At 37.8% G+C, this 23885-nt stretch overlaps 1 protein-coding gene across 39 annotated transcripts in view; it reads right to left on the bottom strand.

Annotated features, from left to right (window-relative positions):
* Window positions 1-23885, bottom strand: part of EYA4 (EYA transcriptional coactivator and phosphatase 4) — a 155693-nt gene that overhangs the window by 72680 nt on the left and 59128 nt on the right. For 32 of the 39 annotated variants that reach the window (XM_065057037.1, XM_065057029.1, XM_065057047.1 and 29 more), the window contains one exon: window positions 2749-2798. The exons of 2 other annotated variants lie outside the window; for them this stretch is intronic. In XM_065057037.1, the coding sequence (XP_064913109.1) occupies window positions 2749-2798 (50 nt within the window). Of the gene's footprint in view, window positions 1-2748; window positions 2799-3563; window positions 3627-19591; window positions 19957-23885 lie in introns of those variants that run through there. 5 more of the 39 variants (XM_065057043.1, XM_065057024.1, XM_065057041.1 and 2 more) reach the window with 3 other exon arrangements.

Genomic DNA, 23885 nt, shown 5'->3' with positions numbered 1-23885 from the left:
CTATAGTATGATTGTTGGCAAGTTCTAACCATTTACTGTGCCTCTGTCTCACACATCAGTGGCTCCAAAAAGCTGTAAGAATTTTTCAAGGCTATCCAGACTTACAGAGTGAATTTGATTTTTATTACAAAATTATGGAGAAAGAATGTCATAATATTGATACAGCCACAATACCACCATAATTAGATATAATACCACCATTTAGGCATAATATCTAAACATCTGGGGATAAAAAGAAGCATTCACAACCAGTTCATAGGGATTTGGCAAAATAACTCTCTTTGTAAGGCAAAGTCGTTTGTGAATCAAAATTTTTGACAGAGGTGCTGAAGAGTCATGGATGTTTCCTTTTGTGTTTACAACTCACCTATCCACCACAACTTCAAAACTATAATTCCCTCTCCGCCTGCATAGTTTACCTGTCTGTCAAGATCACAACCATCTTCTGTAAGTAAATGCTGACAGTGGTCGATTTACACTGCATATATAGCTGGATGCTTCTGGAAAGCACTTTTTAATACGCAGCATAGGTTAGTAAATTCCCTTAAAAAATTACTAGTCACATCTGCAGTTTGAACGTTTCTTTCTAAACGACAAACCAAGGCCAAGCAAGACAAAGAATCTGCTGATATACACATGTCACTCCAAGAATTCTCCTGACAAATTCCCACACCCAATTTAATTACTTCCCTACTGTAAAAACACTTTCCATCTGCATTTATTGTAATAGTTTCAAATCCAAAACCAACAGACTATAAAGCTAGCTAAATAAATGAATGATATTGGCCTTAGGTCCCAAGCCAGGAGCTATTCTGTAAGGCTGTGTGTCTCCAGCATTCATTTTTATGCTGATGTTTCATTTTATGTGCAATGTTTTCACTTAAGTCTTGTTTAGAGAAGAGTTACCTTGCTCCAGGCTTTAAAGCTCTATGTGCCTCATGGTGCCTGCTAGCACCGCTCCAGCCAAAGGTCTGTCAGAGATTTCCCAGCAAGACCAGAGTCACATCGCAAATCGAGATCTGACCTAAAAATCCAGCTTCAGGATGTATATGTAGCATTGCAAATGCTCAGGCCAGGAACACTAATCTCAACTGTATCTGATAATTCCACAAACTGAGGCCACGGAGCTTGAGAAGTATTTTAGACTGAAAATGCACCTTAAAAAAATGAAAATACCAGATTTAGCATCCAGATTGACTATTCGTAACATGGGTTCCTTTTTGCACCTGGGAGAGAAAAGTACCCTATTCTTCAGATTTGGTTTTAACTTGGAATTCAACTACAGCTCATAAGAAATTTCCTGATGTGCAGAGATAATGACAGTGCATCTTACTCTACGTCCCCAGGTTTGTTGCAATATCATTGTCTGATGAAACTACATCAGACTATGGACTCCATAATTTTTAAAGACTTGAGATATAACAGTCTCATTTGGACAAGCAGGACACTTCAAAATATGCACATGCACAATTGTTTTGCTAAGTTGGCATTCTCCATGCCATCAAAGTACTTGGAAAAAGTTTGACCTTTATAACAAATTTTAATCTAAAGCAGCAGCACAGCAGATATATTTTTCATTTAGAAGTTATTAAACAAGGACTGAAGAGGAAAACATGACTTCACTGAAGTCCAGGGCAAAACTGCTACTGACTTCACTGAAAGCGTATTTGGACATTGCATTTTGTATTCCCTTACATAGAATCTGTTCTTATCAAATTAAATTAAAGGATCTATTGTATTAATAAGTGACATGAGCTAATCAAAGAAATTCCGATGGTGCACAGCTTAAGTCACAGATATCATATTGGCCTTGGTTATTACAGGTGACCCCCAGAGGATCCTACTGCAACAGTGGTACAGAGACATAATTAAGGATGAGATTTTAATTAATTCACTTTTATGAGTTTTAATCACAACGTTAATGTGATGTCAGGTTTGTTTTGTGGCTCTCTCCTCACAACTAAAGCTTTTGAATTTTTGTGAAACTGAAACTGGTCTTCTAAACAGAAGCAAGACAAAGACAGAAAAAAAAAGCATGGTAAACTACCAAAAACTGAATAAAATCATCTACTGTAGCTCAACAGCTTGTCAATCAACAGGAAGGTGCATGCTTAATGATATATCTAAAACAATTACTACTTCGCCTGCTCAAAATTATATGTACAAGTACATACATGTGCAAAATAGGGAAAAATAGTGAAATCCATTTTTCCATATTCATGAAATTAGCAAAGATTGTGTTTGAAAAAGCTTTTTTTTTAAAAGAATGTACGACCTCTTTCCAATGTAGGAACACAGTGGAATGTTTTTCATAAGTATAACCAAAGAAGTTTTAATAAAGGTGAGCTTTCCCAAATAAAGACTGAACTGCCCATACTGAGAATAGACTGTATTATCAGTAAACATCAACACACAAGTATGCAGAAGACCAATAAATGAAGTGAGAGTTGATTACATAGATTTCCCTACACAATTTAATAGGATTATTCTTTTTTTTAAACTGTGGATGACAATTCAGCATTATGGCAGCATCTAAACTCCACAACCTAAATGCTAGCTTGCATCTTTACCTGGGAAAAGGGGAAAAAAAAACCCTTCCAGAGTGAAAACCAGGAAAACTGACCCAACCATTTGTACTTTGCAAAACAGGACTGTCACACACTGACGCTATGTGTGTGTGCAGCGCGGCGGCGCCTCGTGACCCAACACCACCCTGCGGTCAGTCGGTGTGTTCCTCCGATACCATACCTGGGGTTCTGTGGCTCTGAACCATCTGACTCTGTACACGGTTTCTTTACCTGCAAAAGCAAAGGAGCGCCAGTTACTCTTACTTGAAACACAACTTCCTTGCTCACAGTTCACCCACTTTACAGTGCTTAAAGTGGATCCAAGCTCAGCTCACCGTGATCTCTATAAAACTTCCCGCATTTTACAGCAGCAGTATGCAGTACTAAACAGTGTGTTTCATTATTATCCCATGAACAGCTGCCAACTGCACTTCCCCAGGCTCCATTAGCATGTAAAATGTTTGGCTAAAATAGCTTGGGAGTAGTCTAACCAGGAACAAAGAAACCAAAGAGCCTGGTTCCCCACTTGGAAACGAGAAAGCCATAGTGTTCTCAGCTCCGTTTAAAACTGTTTCCCCAATTGATACTGCTTCTGTTTCCTGCTAAAGCTCGCAATAATAAACACCAGATTCTGGGGCAAAGCGCAGTGTTAGCTAAATAATTCATAAGTTAACTTTCATTTTGTGAATCTGCTAACTGTATGTTAACTCTGTTTTCCTAATGCATCAAAGAACACACACGCCATTTCCACACATATTTGCAATACACAACCACATAAAAGGTGTTTCAACTTCCATATTAATCTCTGCAAAACATTGCTGTTAGCTAATTAAAGGCAAAAAAAAATCCATGACTTTCAAATAAAAATAGAAAACTGTTCTCTTGCAGCCTAGGTGTCTCCTTGGGATCTTCAGGATTTCCTGCAAAAATTTAATTGTACCTCCTGGTAATCTAAATTTCTTGTACTTTCAGCAGAGAAAGAAACATTTTGCTCACTTGTGTGTTAATGCAGAATCCAGGGCTGTGTGGGAGGTTTCAGAACTCCATTTTTAAAGCCACCTAGAAACATCATTGGCACTTGATGAGACTGACACAATACAAAGAACATTCTCATTACAATCAGCAAGTATTCAATGAGAGTTTTGGGGAATATCTTGCACCAAGAGATTCTTCTATACTTCTTTGCTACTTTAAAAGCATTTCAGGGAAAAAAAATGTGGCTGTGACTTACTTCTATTGAAGTGATTGGCAAATTACTCACCAACTCCAACAGAAAAAATATTAGGACAATGTTATGTATTTCCCTTAAATACCTCAACTGCATGCCATGCAACATCACTCATAGATGTCTGAGTACAAGCCTGGTTCTATATCTGGTAATTTTTAGTCTTCATTTGTGTTCTAGATACTGAAAAAAACAAGATGGCTGCATACATGGTTATTCATAGAAATCAGTTTTCAGTAGCAATAATGAAAATTTCTCCATGACAGTAACTTAAAACCATCTTTATTATTTTAACAAGTGTTATCTGAAACACTAAAAAAGTAGCAAACACAAAGGATCTTCTCAATATTATGTTTTGCTTGTTTTTTCACTACAAAACTTTTTTCAACCTATCCAATTATTCAGTTTCATCAACACTCATCTTCCTCCTCTTGGATTGTTTCCTCACTGTTCCTAATGTGCTACTCCATGGATTTGGTAGACAAAGTCTGTCATGGAGATGTGATGGTGCAGCATCTTAGGATGAGAGACAGTGAAGGCTCATGTAAACCCACAGCTCACAGGCAGTGTCTCATAAATATTCATGTGCAAACATCTTTGCTACAGTACTATGTTCACAAAATTGTTATTAAAGTAACATTAGGTCTGAAATACAGTAAAATACTTGAAATATAAGCACATGACCAGAGGAAGAGGCTACAAAGTTGGTGAAGGGTTTGGAGAGGAAGCCGTATGACGAGCGGCTAAAGTAATTTGGTTTGTTCAGCCTGGAGAAGAGGAGACTAAGAGGAGACCTCATCACAGTCTACAGCTTCCTCACAAGGGGAGGAGGAAGGGCAGGTGCCGAACTCTTCTATTTGATGATCAATGACAGAACCCAAGGGAATGGCAAAAAGATGTGCCAGGGAGGTTTAGGTTGGACATTAGGAAAAGGTTCTTCACCCAGAAGGTGGTGGAGCACTGGAACAGGCTCCCCAGGGAGGTGTCACGGCCCCAAGCCTGACAGTGTTCAAGAAGAGACTGAACAATGCCCTCAGACACATGGTGTCTGTGGGGTTATCCTACGCAGGGACAGGAGTTGGAGTCAAGGATCCTTGTGGGCCCCTTCCAACTCAGGACATTCTGTGATCCTATAATTCTATGATTCTTTGAGTACCAAGAAAAAGGCCTGCAATGTGCACGAATATACAAGCAACATAAATATTTATTCAAATTAGTGTACTAAGTGTCAACATCACAGGCAACTGTTCAAGAAATAATTTCAAAATCATTCAATGACACTGAAATTGAAACAGCCCTTCCTTGAAGCACAGGAAGTGTGTACTTTCAGTAGCAGATTGTTTCAACTGTGTTACTGAGGAACTTGGTTGGGAAAATTATAGTTTAATTTTACATAGAAAATATAGTTTAAAATAATTAAAAATATATTTAGAACTATAAAATATAATTAGAAATTGTAAAATACAATAACATAGCATAATTAAAATTAATTAAAAATATAAATGCATCTAATTTATTTAAAACCTAGTAAAGTTCCCTTTTCTTTGTCCCTTTAGCATATACTCCCTTCCAGGCTATTTTTGCTGTCTCCTTGCTGTTTAAATATACTGGCATTTATACATTCCTTTCCAATTCCTTTGTTATTCATGTCATTGCCACCAGTAGCACTGTCTGTCATATTTGCAGTGGAGCTCAGATCTCACTCCCCAGGTCAGGAAAGTTCAATCAGTGACTTCAACCAGCTGCTGGAGAGTCTGACAATCACCCAGCACATCCCAGCTCCCTGATTTTGCAAAGTGATGGCAGATCCTTTGGTGGGCAGTTACCACAGAAGCCCAAAGATAATTCAAACATACACTAATGCTATCCAAGCACTTTTAACATATACAATATATTTAGAGCCCTGATTTTCCGGAGCAAGGATGAGAAGCACTTTTTTTCCCAGTTAAGTAATATCTGGGTGCTCACAGATGAGTTGTCCTACCCCTGCTCACACTACTACTGCATCTTGCTTTGACCAACATTACCAAGTAACTGAATTAAATGACTGTAAGATTATGCTCTGTGTGGTAAATATAAAAACAAAATGGACAACAACAACAACAACAAAAGGCAAATTTTGGAATACCTTAAAAGGAAGTAGCAGAAAAGCCACAGACTGATTGTATCAAAAAGACTCACCCTTTGTGAGATGGAACAAACTTGAGGAAAAAAAAAGGTATTCTGTATTCAATAATATTGTAATCAAAACAAAATATTTTTAAAAATAAGAATATTTCAGGTTTTCAGCTTGATATATAAATGACACAGATAGTCTATGACCATTTTCTGAGAAAATGTGTAGCATATGCACACAGTATGGACTTGACTTTTCCTCCAAGGCTGTAGGTAAACTTCATTGTGTATCTTAAGGGTCCGTCTCCAAGAGAAAAGATTTAAGAAATAAAAATTCTATTTCTTAAAAGAGAAACAGGCATGTGATTTTCTTTCAAGTGGTCATATGGAATGAACACTGTTGCTCTTCAGGGCTACTCAAGTAGCAAAACACATTTTGTTATTCATAAAATTATTCCACCCTTGAAGGTGAACAGAAAATCACTGTGAAAACTTTTGATCAAAGACTAAATATTATTTCCCTTTTCTTCAGCTACACTGTTTCTCCTCTTAATCTGCCTTGCTGACTGTTTTCAAAATAATTAACTTTCACTAACACCACATTTACTTACATTCTCATGTGTTAAATGCTATAAAAAGAACATTTTTCTTTACTTTTCTGTTTTCCTTTTTTTTTTCTCTCTGTTTACACAGGTTTTCTCATAATTTTAGTTATATGCATGTTGAGAATCTTTCACAAGAATAGTAAGATACTAGTTTCGCTTGTTTTTGAATTTTGCCAAGCTGCGTTGAAATGTCCTACACTGGCTGCCTACCACAAAGTGTTTGAAACCTTTCAGTTAAAAATCCTTAAATCCAAATTGTTGAGAAAACATGCCATTGTGTTCATATTTTAAAAGTCACGCCACCATGCTGCTGAGCAGCTTTAGTGCCTGCAAGTTTGCAGGCAGAATCCCAAAAGTGGTAAGAGGGAGAGTCCAAGGTGCACCGTTCCTATGTGAAGTGGTGCCCAAATTCCTTTCAGTTTCTAAGGTTCCAAAAAGCCCTGTTTTCACATCATTAGTGGACTCCTGTGGTAGTCTGGCTTCTGAATTTTTGAAGACCCTGTCTGCATCGAATACTCTCCATCTCAATGGTGCTGGCACTAAGTAAGACTCAGGATTGTTCCTCCTGAGTGCCAGGAGCCCTCGTGGCATCAGGAAAGCACCTGACCTAGAGAAACTGTCCCTCTTTGCTCTACCAGTCCCATCTCCCACCCTGCAGGTACCCAGGCAGCATCCTGAAACAGGAAAACCCTGTAGACTCCAATATCCATCAGAACAGGCGAGAAACAGGAACAGGGAGAGGAAATGGAAGCTGGGAGGTTAAAGGAGCATGAGATCTGCAGGGGGCAAAATTAGAGGAGGGCAGAAGCCAGGTGAAAAAAACATGGCAGACATAGCGGTGTGGACAGTAGAAAAGTATGGGGGCTGCCTGGGACGGGACAACATACCACAGTTTGCTCTCCTTTCCTCTAATTAGATTTGGGACTAGCCATGAACACAAGCCTGAGAATTCATCAAATACCCATGAAACTCACTAGTGAAGTCTTTAGCCACCAGTCTGCCCAGAATAACAGGCTAGTTCTGTTACACCAGCTGCACTGCAGGCCTAATTAATAGTCCAAGCTGGAAAACTATACCTTGAACTTAAAAGATAGTGTATAAATGTTATGTCTATCCAGAAAAATAACAGTCTAATTTGACTCAAATTGCAGAAAAAACCATCAGTGCAATTTCTGCCTTCATATCTGCCCTAGTTTGGCAGATTTCAAATAGGAATACTGTATGAGATACTGTAAAAGAGAAATGCATTTATTAAACTCTAAAGTTCTTAATTTCATGTATATGAGAAATATTTACACTGTGAACAATTTTATACTAAGTATGGAGTTTGGATGTTTCATGTTTAACAAATATAGGCTGAGGAACATAACAACAAAAATCTAACTACACATGCACTCGAAAAAGCAGCTATCTCCTGGAAAGCCTAGCATGGCATGTAATAAGAGCTGCACCATAATGCATAAGAGACTGAATTTCCACAGGCCATATTAATTCTGGCATTTCCTTGCTTCTGATGTTTTTCTTTGCAACATTAACATCCTTTTAACATGGTTTTATTGGACCTCGCTACTCTAGATGTTAAACTATGAACTGCTCCTGCTCTATGAGCTGTTCTCGCACATACGCTCATGGTATTAAACTCATAATGCAACAGAGGTGATAAATACCTTCTAACACAATAAGTACTGCTGAAAAATCTTGCAACATCAGCAGCACATTATTCCGGCAATGAATCTGCTGAGCTCCCTCATCTACTGCATCAAACATGGCCTTGAGCATCCCTCCCAAATTGGCAGGTGTGCAATAGGATTGAGTAGCCTTTGGGTCTGGAGGAAGCAGCTCTGCATGGTGAAACTATGGAAGCTCTAACATGAAAAAGAGAAGAATGAAGAGGGAAAGTACTTTTTGCAGACCCAGATATCTCCAAGCACATGTGAGTGTTTGCTAAGCCTGTGCTGATGGCATTTCTGATGGGTCTGGAGTGTGGGCAGAACAAGCACACTTCTACTGTCTGGATGCTTCTCCACATGAAATTACCCTGGTGAGAGCTCATCAGCTTCTACTCATTGTGCAGGGAAAGGGACCATGCCTGTGGAATGGCCCTAAGAGAGGATGAGGCATTCAGAGGAACAGTTTTATGGAACCATATGAGATGAATATGGTTCAAGATGTTTGTGACACTGCTATGGGAATGAGAAGCAAAGAAAGTATCTTCTCCTTCAAATATTTTTAGATACTGACTTTGACACTGTTTACATGTAGTTTTATAACCACCTCGACAACAAAATCCTTAGCACAGAGACATAGCACAGTCTGTGCAATGCCTAGCATAACAAAGATTTCCTTTGCTACCATGACACCCTTCATCACTAACATAAAACAACTAATGACATTATCTTGACCTACAAAAACAGGGCAAAGGCTAGCTTAAAAATACAGTGGTGGGATTTAGTAACAAACTGTAGCCTGAGGTGGATTTATCATATCTCAGCAGATCTAAAATTAGGTCCAGTTACAACGGAAGAATGAGGAAAATCATGCTACAGGAAACAACTTCATTACAGGGTGAATTTAATTCACTATTAAAGTAATATTTTTTAAAATTAAAGGGTATATGAGCTACTTCTCAGTAGTTTTCAGCTCATCTCCTAAACTAGGTTTAGCTATTCAATAGCCTCTTCCATTTTCTTAGTAATGAAATTGTTATGCTGTCAACTAAAATTGACAACTCTAATCAAAACAGATCAAGTTTTGAATATGCTGTTTTGTTTTTTTTTTTAATCAAAGTGCAAATTACTTAAAACGCTTGAGTATGGAAGCAATCTGATGAAGTTGACCTTTGTATTTTATGTAGCACAGTGGATAAGACTTCATATTTGAAGACAACAGATACTTTTCCATGTCTTTAAGCGGTGGGAGGAATAAGAACACTATGGATATTGGGTGGAAGTTTCAAATGTTTCACACAGCGCAGGGCTGAAAGGAAGGGATGGGAACAGGGGAAGCCACTGCTGTTCCACCGTTACTTCTTTCTATTTTCCATGCAAACCTTTCCTAAGACAGACATGTTCATGATGAAATGTCTCATTGCTATGCTCCTGTCACCCTCACCTCTCCCTAGACTAATAGAATAGTAACTCTGGTCTGCAACGCTATGTGGTGTACATCTAACTTGCAATTAAAATAAACCAGAGGGGATAAATCTAGTATCAAATACCTGTGGTTTAGGCTTTAAATCTATCTCGGCTTGTCACCGCAGGCTTCCTTTACATCTAACAGAAAGATACAGATGTACTTCAGCTCTCCTAGAGTAGTCATCTATTTCAGACAGAGAGGAATTATGCCAAGAGGAATTGTGAATTACAGTTGCTACTCTCCACTGACTGCTGAAGAGGATAGATAAGTAGTGGGGAAAACCTTAAGGAAATGGAACAGCACTGCCAGACCCTGATGGAGTGCCCACCGACCCCACACACGTTTCATTTACATTTTCCATTAAATCCTCTTTATCTGTGACACTGACTACAGCAATGAAGAGAAATGGCTCCTGCTAAATGTTCAAAAGCTTTACCTCAGCTTCTTCAAACTGATCATTTGCTCTAATCATTTTAAGAAGGGGCTATCACTTACAAAGCATATACTAATTTGCTAAATGCTTCCACTTTTTGAGATGACACTCTTCATCACTGCCACAATGTTTTGTATTTTCCACATAAACCTCTGCAGAGAGCAGTGGGGATGAACCTTTGAGGGGAACCAAACAGAACCACAGACAGCCCAAGAGGCTGCAAAGCTGTGCTGTCCCCTAGGTCTTATTTCACCAGGCTGGGATGGCAAGTAGCAACACCCCAGAGCCCTTGCTAGTGTGCACAGTACATAGAAAGTAAAGTAAATAGGTATTTAATTAATACAGGTACATGTCTTTTTCGTATTTAGGAGATCATAATGATAGTTTCTTTCAGGAATACTGCACAGTTAGCATTGAAACAAGCTACTTAAATCAGAAAGATGTATCCAATATAAAACTGTGATTCTGCTAAAAAAGTTTTACAGAAGGATGTAAATAAATACATTAAGATGTATTTAGAGCATAAATTGATAAAATCTGAGACAAACTTAACTCCTTGATTTTCTCATTCACAGGGGTCAAAACTTTCCTTCCTTGGTAATTTCTTACTAGTGGAAGGATTTCCTATGTGTTTGTTTTTGCAACCTGATTAATGGGTTCACTAAGTTCAGAGCTTCTTTCAAGTCTTTTATACCTGCAAATATTTTAAAAACACATTTTAAATTGCTTTTGGCACAAGTGCACTTTAAAAAATATCAGAGGGTGTGACAGTCAAGTCATAATTTAAGTAATTGCAACCTGTAAAGTACTATCTTCTACATTTTGAAATGCATTTATACATGCACTGTGGGAAAAAAAATGGCATTCTTTTTCTCCTTTTTGCTTGTTTGTGTTAGATGAAAGAGGGAAATATGCCTTCCCTGAACTGGTGGGGCAGGCAGGGCAAATGCCACACCACAATAGCACTTTTTGTTTCAGCCTGCAGTTACCTAATACCTCGGAGCTCACAGAACACTTTCCCCTGCCCAGCTTGGAGGATGGGCCATCAGGCTGGCTCCCTTCCCAGAAAGGAAAAAAGAAAGAAAGAAAAGGAGCTAGTTCCTCATTCAGCAGCTGCAAATACAGAGAAGCTCCACCAGTCTGGAGCTGGGAACTGCTCTTTTATTGTCCTAGTCAGATTCAGGAAGAAATGCTAAAGCACTAGCACTGTAAATATCTTCTTCTCTCTCACGCGGTTTGTTTCCCTCTTTCACTCCCTCTCTTTCTATTTAAAAAGCACTAAAGACAAACCTGTGGCCTTTTTTTGCCTTTTCAAATAGCAGCATGTGTCACTGCAGCTGAATCTGCAAGTATACCCTTGGTGCCTCCCTGGTACCTCCAAACTGGAAATCAGCTAGAAGTACTGTTCTTCATCTAGACATGGAAAAACACTTCCTGTTTTCACACTAGTTTTGGCCCCATGATATTCCCCAGATTTGTTGTAATCACACTATTTTTATTAGTTTTAAGTGTCTTCTTTTCAAATCTCAGTATTCCCACATACCACTGATCTCCTTTCAGGAGAAAAACGTACTGAGACGCAGAAGAAGAGCCACACTGTGCAAAGATTTCCAGATTAAGCCTTGTGATTCCCTAGCTCCACAGAAAAATCATAAACAAACTAGGTGTACCAAAACTGTTTTGGAGTGATGATTTAATATTAAAAGGAATAGCAAGTCATCTCCCATCATATGCATACGATTCGGTGCCACCTCAGAAAACCTGAATGTATTTTCTTTTCCTCTCGCTTCTCAAAACTAACCAGGGCCAACAAATGCAAAGGAAAAAAAAAAAAAGTAAACTTTGAAGCTGAAATTTAACACAGTGAAAGTCAGGAAGTTCAAAAGTTAATGCTCCTATGGCTTTGTTAACTTGGCCATGTTGCAAATACATCATGCAAATACTTCAAGCTATTTTGTTAAAGGCATATAGTACCGTGCCATAAAGCATAATAAAACATGCTGTTTTCTTTTCATGAGGAAACCATCTTGTATATGCAACAATACGGCATATTTCTACTTCTAATGCTGACTTCTCTACCACAAGCAAGTATCTCTGCTGCAAGGTGCCTCTCTGTTCTGAGAATGCTGGTGCCTACTTGGGACCCAGTTTTCCCTGAGCTCACCCAAAAGCTTACATACCAACCTCCCCAGTAACAACGGACAACTTCTCTCTTTTGCCTCATCAGAAAATAATTTGCCTTTACCTCTTAAGACCAAAGAACACTTGTCACAGCTTTTCTACCTCTCACTTAGTGGAAATGTAAACAAAAGGCCTTGTTGGTCATCTCCTCCTTTCTGCTCTTCAGTATCCTGGTTTCTACCTAGAAGCATATTGATACTCAACAACATGATCACACATCTGTCAAATACTCACCCTCACCACAGATGGTGAAACACATATATGTAAAATATTCTGGCTTAGCACAGAAGTCCTTTTTCTCTCCCTGTATTCTTTTTGTCTGTCTTCTGTATTGTTGTGTGCTAAGGTTAAGAGATCAGCTCACAAAAATGTGTCTTACTTTTGGTTAACAAGCTCTGGTTCCTTAGCTCCACTAAGAATCCATTCCCAAGTACTGGGTCAGCCTTGAGGAAGAAATGTGTACAATACCACAAGCTTTACCATCCTCTGTGTCTTGGAGGAGTGTACATATCAGCTGCATTCTTCATCCCATAGTTAAAAGGACTTAAAAAACAAAGACTGTGGTTTTGAACTATATTCAAAAAGTTGAGGAAATGTCATTTAGTGGAAAAAAGAAGAGACATCTGGTATATCCACAATACCCTGACTTGATATGAGCTTTATACTAATTAGTTTTTAAGCACCAAAGTCTTCATAAAAGTCCTGCCCATTTAATAATGAATGAATACCTGACTCATATCATGGTCTGACGGAATGGGATGGAATAGTTGGGAAACATTTAAAGCATTGCATATGGATTCAGCTACACGACAAATTAGTTTATCAACCATCCAGAGAAAGTTCCTAGGTTGTAACCTGAACTATTAAAGACAACATGGTAGACACAAGGTCTTCCAAGCATAGCCACTCATTCACCAGTGCCACTTTTACTCTTGCTCAGGTACACTTTCAGCCAACTTTTCTTCATTGTTGGCCTGAAGCATATATAGCTATAGGTATATGAGCCAGGTGTAATGGTAGATCCCTGTATCAGCTGCAGTGTCTGACAGCACAACTCATGCTGTATGACCAGTCCAGCCCATGCATGTCATACAGAATCAGAAGAAATGCTGATCCTTGTAGATGTCCTCCAGAAAAGGAGAAAAACTACTGCTGTACTGCAGCTTTTCGTTACAATGTGCCCATTAAGAAGGATTCAACTCACTTCTGTCTTCTGGATCCATCTTTGTCTGTTGGGAGAGATGACTGTATTCAGTGGACAGTGTCGTATATGACACAGAGTACCAAAAAGACAAGAAAATTTAACTGACCATTACTCACAGATCAAAGAAGATCATCTGACTTATTTAATACAACAATTCAGTTCTACATCCTGAGCTGAATTCCTACTGTATATGCTCTAAAATGTCAGTTTCAATTAAAGGATCTTGTAACTGGCCATCGGGTAGGTTTCCTGTGATCAGACTCAGAAAAGGGGAGGCTTGACTGTAGCTGCAGCAAGGATCACTCCACACCATTGGCTTCTTCAGCTCTAGTTGAACTCCAGCGTATTTGACAAGAAAAAAAGTAAAACTCCTGCGCTAAATGTTGCCAGGACAATTTTGCCCTTTCTCACTGAAATAATCAACAGTTGTTGATTATAAGTCACTGTTCGCTGCTCTCCTTCACAACCCTGAAAGGCAGGAGTACCTCCATGTAAAGTACAGGTACTGAGATCTGGGACTAACTGCAACAACTGCAGAAGATGACCCAGTCCCACCCAGGCTTCCATGGGCTTCCAGTGGTGCCTTCACCTCGCTTCAACAGCAGTGAGCGTAACAGCAAGGGCTCACTCAGGCCATGTTGTATTCAGTCCTCTAGCAAAAGGCACTCCCTAAGCTTAAGATTTGTCAAGCTTGGGAGAAGCCTACAAAGATTTAAGCTTAAGTCTAAAAAGGAACATAGTGATTAGGCCCATTACCTTCACCAAAACAATGCAGGATAAAGAAGGTATGTGAACATGCTTTTGTGGGATGAGGGGCTCAATTAATGCCAGAAGGCAACAGGTGGACAGAGTAAGAAGACAGGTTGCAGGGAGGATGAACAAGGTAATATGAGCAGGTAATATGACCACGATTTTAGCTCTGCACCTGCCTACCCATTATCAGCTAGAAGAGTCCTGTGGACATTGTGGAAGATGGGAATTAGATGGAGACCATGTTAAAATGGTATTAAAATACAATTTAAAAAGTATAAAAAAGAAACACCCCCCCCTGCTGCAGATCCCCCTGTGGTAGCAGATCAAAGATATTAATCCATAAATATATGACTTTTCAGCAGATAATATCTATGAATCTGAACACAAACAAAAAATTTCCACTATGAAAACAGCCCAAGCTGAAGGCATCAACACTAGTAAAGGCTACAACACTAGTATTTTTTGTACAATGCATTAAGGCTACTCCATTTAAAACCACCTACTTAAAATGTATACAAATGCTTACATTACAAAGTATGTTCAAAACTGGGAAAAAAAGTGGAAATAGAAGACGGTAATAAAAAATTGCACATCACATTCCACCTTGAAAATTACCGAGTAAATCGCCTGTGCATTTACAGTGAACAGCTGTCCTTTTTCTTCAGTTTTATACATTTCTGTTCCTCCTCATTACTGAAGCTAATTTGTTTAGCATTGTAGCAATAAATTCTAGCAGCTGTTGTAACATTAATAAACTACATCAGATAACCAAAAGCTTTGGCAACCGACTTCTGTTAAAGTAAGGATGCAAAAAATTCTTTGTGGCTCAAACTACTTTGCTGGTAAAAATAAAATAATCAGTTCTTTATGGCCCATATGCTATCTAACTCATGAAAAAATAATTTGTCAGTGGAAAGATGAAATGACACACAATGTTGCAGTATAAACTCTCACAAACAAGTTAATACAATCTAAAGATCTATTCACATGCATTTGTATCATCATGCAACCAAATTTAGTTTGTTTCTGGTTAGTTTAGTTTTCAGTGCCTCTAGAACATTTGAATAAAAACAAAGAAAATGCTGCTATGAAATGATTTTTTTTTTAAGGGTAGAAAAAAAGAATAATAATTTATCAGAGGCAAACCACAGATAAAATACTTTCTAATAAATGCATAGGAACCTATAATACATGGAGTGTACACATAGTTACTATATGCTAGTAAGCAGCACAGAAGTAAATTGCTATTTAATGATACTACTTTTTATCTATATAGTTTCCATCTAATTATTCAAATATTAATGAACACGTAAACTCCAGGAACATTTATAACACAACATGCATTAATAATCCTATTAATATGATAGTGTTAAAATGTCATTCAGGGAGATAAAAGGATAAATGATTAATTTTACCTACACATAGGGATGCATCATATGTTTGCTTGTAGACTACAACTACAGCCACAATTAGAAAGCACATTAAAATATTTAACATCCTTTTTTTTCTTTCATTTGCTTTATGCTATAGTTCTTAACACTAGCCAGAATAGCTGTATTTACAGTACAAAGTATGTAAATAAATCTGAAACCATCATCTAACAATATATTTTTCATTATTAGTCAATAGAGACAACTTCAGAGGCAGTATAGCTGTTAAAATGCCACAAGAAAGAGCCACTTGATAGATCATATTTCAGCTCACATATAAGTAAATTTTGTCTCTTTTTTTTAGGTTTGAAAATTTGACTGGTTTATCCCAGTATACTACTTTAGTATATCCAAATAGTTTTTTCAGACTAATTAATGCTGTTATCCTAAAATATATAATTTTAAAATATTTTAAAGTATGTTTTACTTTTAAAAATGTTCTATAAAGAAGATAGTTGAACTAGTTTTCCAGAAGCAATTAATTAACTGGTTGGGTGGGGGGTTTTTCAAATTCATACAATTTTGTTTATATTTGCAGTCCTCCAGTAAATTATTTAACCAAGAGGCAATTACTTGGAATAAGAAGTTTGTCCAATATACTTTGGATGGTTTTAGACACACATCTCAAGCATTAAATAAAAACCCTCTTTTGTTTAGGCAGATATAACAACCAAGATTCCCTAAACTCTGAAAGCATTCAAAACAAAAATAAAAACAGACAGCTTCACAGTGAAGGATGAATTTCATCTACCAAGGTCAGCAGTCAGAAAGAACAATGAAGTGTATTGCAATGCATCTGCAATCCTTTCCTCCGCAAGTGTCTGCACATTCCCCTGTTTCGGACAAACAAGCAAATGTCCTTTTTCTCTGGCTTTAACGTGCCAAGTCTCCTGAATCTTTCTGCCCCCCTCTCTCCCTCCTCTCCTGTCTCCCCAACCTGATCCTGGAATGCTTTGGCCACGAGGTTAAGAAAGATTCCCCCATTTATCACAACTTGTCAAGCACAACAGGGTCACAGTCCCAGCCCCAGTCCTACCGCTTCACTAATCCAGCCTCGGCACAGGCATGAAACTTCAAAGATTTTTTGCCACAGGCAAAAATTAGTCCTTATTTGCTTTAAAATCCAAGTATCAATCAAGTTAAACTGTGCTTCAGTGGAGCTAACATTCTGAACATTCAGAGATACGTGTACATTTGGTTCTTAGATGTGTCTCTTAATTGAATGCAGAACTCACCTGGAATAGCAGTACAAATACTTGAAATACAGCAAAAATCTAATAATAAGATAATTCATTTAATCGAGGAGAAAACTCTTGATAGACAGAACTGTTCAAACATGCATTCAAACACAGAAAAATATGTTTTTGTGCAAGTGTGCACAAATAAATATATATATAATACTTTCAGAATCTCTGTTTATGTGAAATCACTTTAGATTATTTCACCCTCTAAAGGTTTTATGATCAGTTATACCAGATGATCAACCACTATTATATAATTGTAAAGCTCAGTTAATGACTTTCAAATATTCCTGAAACTGATTTTGAAGAACAATTACAGCTTTACGATGAGAACACACAGAGGACTTTGCTTTCATATTGAAGAAGCAAGTCTTCAATTAATTCCAATTAAAGTCATTCCACTATTTTGGGACACTGTATGCCACTTTCTGTTCAATCCAATGCAAATAATATAATAATTATGCTTTTTAAATCAATACAGGTTCTTCAATATATATATTTAACAGCATCCTTTTGGGGCTATAATTGGATTAATTTTAAAATTAGCTTTTAAAAAAACTTCACATTTTCTAAAGATCTTTACTGATAATTGAGTACTGTTTACTCTTTTATTAATTCGGGCAATGATTAAATATTGTATAGAATAGATAAATAAATAACATAGATATTATATATCCTGTTAAGCTATTATAGAAATACATTTTTTCCATCACTATAGTTGAAAATAGAGTTCATAAAATCCCAAAAGTACGTAAGTACCTATTAACTATTGTTAAATTTCAGAAACTGCTCACATACTTTTTATAAATAAATATAATACAGCCATGCTCTCCTTTTCTTTAAAAATACTGAAATGATATCTTAAAATTTTAATTTGTGTAAATAACATTTGCCAAATAAATTTTACAATTCAAAGCTTAAAAGTTAATAAAGTGCTACTTATTTCCTATATTCTGCCAAAGTAAATGCAACTTCAATAAAATTTAAGCATAGCTACTTGCAAAGAAAACAACTGAAAACAAAAGATTAAAAAGATAGGTAAACATGCAAATGAGACGGAAAATATGAAATGGGGCTTTTCACTTGCTTCCTCTATTTTAAAGTGTATTCAGACATTTTATCAGACCACAATCTGTTTAAGTTTAGAAAATAACCTTGACTTCTACTTTCTATAACAGATGAATAAGCTTCCGTGTATGCACACTCTAACATGTGCATACATGATCACACAAACAGATATTTCCCCAAAGCTGAATTTGAGGGTTTTTCCTTGATATTATCCACATTCATACAAGGTTGGTGCTACTTGATTCGCTGAACCACTTAGAAAGCTATACTAAGCACTTTAAAAACTCTAAAATTATCTTGGAAAAAAGCCTTGTCAATAACTGTATTTTAAATTTGGGAATTTAAAATATTACCTGCTTTATACACCTTTTTCGAATTTACATTTCATTTACTTTCGAAGAAATTACCATGGCACAAAAGGTAGTGAAACATTTAAAAGCTGTTTAGCTGAAATGTACTTCAGAGAACAGTGAACAGTCCATGAAAAGAAACGTGTAACTGGATCCTGCTGCTTGCTGCTCACCAGACCCCAGGCACAAAATCGAAGAACTCATTGTCTGTAATAATTTATCATCCCGTCCTTCCAAACAGGTTCCCTACACATCGCAGTTCCCTATAGAAGTAAATGGCTGTTTACAGTTGCACCAAGCTGGGCTGCTCTTTCTTCCCCCAGACTTTGCATGCTGCACTAGGATAATAAAACAGTACTCCTGGAGTAAATGTCTCCTGAGTTTCCCTGAATGAAATGGACATTTAAGACGGAGTTATCATCATTACACCGGCTCCCCCCGTGTCCCTCTGAATGCAGCAGCACCACTGGCTTGCCCGCGATGCCGACCGCAAGGTAGTGAAAACCATTTGGCTACAACAGTAGCAAACGTGCACGGACTTCCCGAAGAAGTCAGGTTTTAATCAGAATTTCTTTTCAAAATATAGTCCGTGCAATTGAAAGATTCATTAAACAGTCTGAAAGAAATTCACAGTGAGGTAAGACTCAAATACAAACAATGCCAACTTACAGAGAAAGCTAAAGTGAATTTTGAAGGGGTAGAACTGATGCTTTAGCATAATTACACTCTGGCATTATTTGTTCCAAAATAATGTCTAATCAACTTTGAAGTGGACTAAATGGACACAAATGAAGTATTAGTAAATCGAATTCACTTTATTTGTATCCGCAATTTTTGTAATTTAAAGCTAATTAATTTGAACTCAATTTATGTCTAGACACCTGTCTCAGCATTCTGGCCTTTAAGTGTCTCTTACAATAATGTATCGAATAACACACTAACAAACTGCTCACAAATTTGACATAATGTGACATTCAGAGCATATTGCAGAATGACACATTTTATTTCTTGAAGCACTTAACAAGTAACCTCCTGTCTCAAGAAAAACCTGCTCCTGAAAGACCATGACAGATTTAGTCATACGACCGATCTAAACTCTAAAGCCACTATGAACAAATACATCATTCCAAAAACAAGCTTGAAACTGCTACTACAGAAATGGAAACAAAATCTCCTTTTCAGAATAGAATCTGACTGTGCAATTAATACCTACTTACATTTCCCACTTTATCAATAAATGACTTTTACATCAATATTGCAAATTAAAATCCATCATAGCCTTACCTCAGTTGTCTCTGAAGAACAGAAATGAATTCCCCAAATGTGCAACGTCAGTTTCGAGGACAAAATAAAAGGACTGCTATGTTTTGCACTTGTTAACTTCCACTGTACAGCAACTAAGGTGTGCAGACAAAACCAAAAAACCTGAGCACCAGTCAGCTAAGATTTTTTACACTCTGAAATACTGAAGACACTTTGTTCTTCCTTGAACTGTCACACCAAGCCTAGCACAGTTCGGTTACTTAACTAACAGGAGATCTGGATAGTAAACAAGCTTGGCTCTGTCCAATGGCTTTCCACACCCTTCTGTTTATAGTAAGATGACTTGCATTCAGAGGTCACCCCATCAACAGCTCCTGTCTTTCAGTGGGTATCTAATGTGCTGCATTTATCCCAAGGCTCTTTTAATGAAACCACCTTCCAGGTCCCTGCTCGCCTGCTGTCGCTATGACACATCTGCTCCTTATTGTGCAAAGTCCTAATAAGTGTCAAAATATATAGAAAAGACATACCTGGGTTTATATTCTGCGAGTAATATGGATTTTTATGGGCATGAACCTTGTCTCTGAATTTTGAAAATAAAGTATTTTAAAAGATTGAAGAAAGAACTTTGCCAGCAACATTTATCTTGTGAATAAAAGAAATTCAGGAGGAAGATGGATGCCATTGTTTGATCTGAACTTTAAAACTTTTACAAATACTCCCCCAAAGGATAATGCGTGTGCCTGTGCCAGATAATATTTACTTGAATATGTTAACATGCTGGAAACAAGAGATAGGAGTGTCCTCGAGCTTTGCTGCAAAATGACACGGAGCCAAGAAAAACAAGGGTCAAGTGCCAAGACCCCAATGCAAACACCCCAATGCAAACACCAAGTCATTCTGGGCTGAAAGTATATATGGAATTGATGGCTTTTACAAAACACAGTAAATATGCAGCAGTGTACAGACTCCTAGCTCTCATTTTTTATGCATATAATGTGCTACTGGTTGCAAGGGTTTGTGATCCAACTGGCAATTGTTATTTTCTTCATACAGCATTGCAAACCAAAAGGACAAAGTCCAACCTTACTTTTCTTTACTCTGCTGCAAATCACTCATCAGACATATCTAAATTAACTGTATCTTAAAACAGGAACAAGAACATGGCGTTTAGCGTTTTTCTTCCCAAGCCTAAAGTCTCATAAAAATAAGAATTGAGAACTATTTCTAAATTTCTGCTGATATTTTTTCCTCACTTCTCAGCCATCGGGCAGCACTAGGAAGTTCAGACTTGTTTCATGTGGAGACATGAAACTGAAGATGGCACTCTCTCCCCATGCAAATACAAACTTGACTACTGCTCAGAAATGCTCTTTGAGTGAGTGTTACACCTGCAGCACATTTTCGGCACCAGTTTTTGTCACCACCACAGCATCAAAATGACAGATAGCAGCTTGGCTCTGCTAAAGCTAGTAAAACATGATTGATGAACTGGGCTAGAAAGCCATGTCAGTTCAGATTAGGATATTTGTGCCATCATCGACAGGTCTCAGACTTTATTATTAGAATGGACCCTCAGGACTGCAAGGGTCACTGATAAATACATCCATCCAGGTTCCCTGATGCCTTTTTTGGTACTTCAACCTATTTGCAAAGTTTAAGTACTACAGTTTTTTCATATGAAATCTTGCTTAATTTTTATAAAATATGTGTGCTTGGGAATACAATATACTTCCTTAAACAGGTGCCTGTCAGCTGCTATTATCTCATGCACTGAAATCCAAGTAATCCTCATTTTACTGCATTATGTGGCATAATAAAGGCCCACCTCTTTGACAATGAAAACCCACTGGAGCATATATAAAGTACTGGGGAGAGCATAATCAGCTTTCAGATGTTGTTTTTGACATTAGCATTGGGCATAACCTCATTCTTAACTGCTGAAACCACTAATAACGTCAAATGTGGAAGGTTGCTAATGCAAGATTACTTGCAAGCAAATTTTTTTTCACCACTGAAAAAAGGGAAACAAAGGAAAAAGCTACCATGGAAAATGCTGCCAAGGTAAGACTGAAAGCCATGGGACATACACAAGCCGTGAGCTCTAAGGCTCCAATCTCTAGATACTGCTCAATTAACTGCAGACAGTCTTCAGAGTAGCAGATGAGGAACAAAATTTTTCTCTTCTTCTACGAGGCATGAGGCAGAGGAAAATCAGCGTGGTTTTAGACTCCAAAAGCAGTTCAGGAGCACAGCATCACCTCCTTTGCACATCTCTGTTCGCAGGAGGTCTGCACTCAGTAGCTTCAAAGCAGAGCAGATTCATCTGCCACCCCCTGCCACCACTTCACCTTCATCCTCCCGACTTCTGTCACTGACTAACTCATCTCTTCTCATCAGAATGCAAGGACCAAAGAAACCACCATCAGCTTTCTGCGTTTTCCCAGTAAAATAAGATGGTTTTATAGTTTCTGAGACCCAGATACCAGGAGGTGAAGTACACTCCCATACACTTTTAAAGGTGTTCATCGTATAGTGGCGCTAAAAAAGTTCTACAGCATATTTCTGTGCACACAGCAGTAGTGACAAGAGATGATCAGAGAAAATGATTACATCTCCAGCACAACCTCCTTTCTCAGTCTGACAGGAAACCACTGTCCCAGCATCCCTGTGACTGGTGAACTGCTCTGTTTGCAAATTGAGTTTACCAAGGAGAGGATGGTTTCCTAAATCAGAAGTTTCTTCACGCCCATTATTTTCGCTACTGTTCTAAGGACACAAATGTGACATAAAGGAAAATAGCAGACAGTAGTGAATTGAGAATTGTACTCATTTGAAAAAATATGAAAGCATGAAAGCATGATAAATATTGTTAATTTTTCAATTAGTTCTGCAACCAAGTGTTTAGGGTCAAAGCAGAGAAAATTACTTCAGATACTATTTTTCCTGTTCTACAGTTTGCTTTATACATTGTTTATTGTTTGCCTGCTATACAGAGAATATCAAATCAAAAATAAAAGCTTACCACCACACCTTCACATTTTAAGTATTGTCATAAACTAACCACATTCGCTGCAGTTACTATTTTAACTCTGCAGACTAAAAAAAACAGTAGCGTAGATATGAAAGATTTCTCTACCTTTTTTTTTTTTTCTTTTTCCTCTAGGTGGAGAAATTAGAGAGAAGGAAAATATTCTATTTATATAAGCAGTAATCTCATTTTAAGATACTAATGGGAACATATGCTTCCCTTGAATGCATTTTTGGAGTTGCTATTATTTTACTATTCTTTCAGATTTCATCATATGACAGAAAGTACTTCTTGAGGTACATTAGAGGGAAAAACACAGTAACAGCACATTTTGCTGTTGTTGAGCAACCTTGTATAAAATAATCTGAGACCCACCACGACCACTCCATATTCTGTGTTTTTCAAGTAATACAGTGATAAAGATGACAAAAGAGCGTAAGAAGCAGAGACACTTTTTGAGAAACGGCTGCCCGTGAGATTTTGGGTTGGTCAAGAGTTTCATAACTGGAGATCAGATTCAATGCCAAATAAATATTTTAGTGGACTCTGATCTTACATTCAAAGAGGGTTTGAAGGTGCTTTGATCAAGGGGACTGCGCCAGCCCCAGCCTCTCGGGGCCTCTCAGCGTTTCCCTGGCTGACTGGCTCTGGCAGGTCACGGCAGGCCCTGGGGGTGTCAACCTTTATCCATATAATGGATAATGGGATAGTGGCGCCTCTAACAACCCAGCTTTGTCAAAAAACTAACTCACTCAACAACTTTTAACTTTTTTTTTGTTAGCTTGCCCTTTTAGTTACAAAACTGTCAGAAAGAATAAATTCTCAGATCCAAACTGCTGTGCTTTTTCAAGAAATATAAATTAAATTTAAATTTACAACCCCTTCTAAGACGGATTTGTTGTCTCATCATTTTTGTTTTGTTGGTTGTCTCTGAGCTGTATCTGTGCCGATTCATTGAACTTTGTGGGAACACAAACTATCCTTTGAATTTCTGCTCGTGAGTGCCTCCCACCCCGCTCCATGGCTCGTCTGTAAAATCATGGGAGGGAGACAAATTTAATCACAACTATTATAATAACTCCTATCAATATGAGAGGCCATATTTATTAGATGCTGCATACACCACTAACACTGTGCTGTGTTCTGCCGGGGCACCCACCAGTGTGCAGCTCCTTAGAGCAAAGTCTGTGGTTTCACCACAGTACCCATCACCTTCCCTCTTCTTACTCCCCTCAGCCATGCAGAGAGACACTTCTCAGGTACAGAGAGCTACAACAACAAAAC

This window comes from Columba livia, chromosome 3 (genome assembly GCF_036013475.1).
Source record: "Columba livia isolate bColLiv1 breed racing homer chromosome 3, bColLiv1.pat.W.v2, whole genome shotgun sequence".
NCBI classification, from domain to species: Eukaryota; Metazoa; Chordata; class Aves; order Columbiformes; family Columbidae; genus Columba; species Columba livia.
Note: the sequence above shows the minus strand (reverse complement) of the source record. Positions and strands in the feature narration are given on the sequence as shown.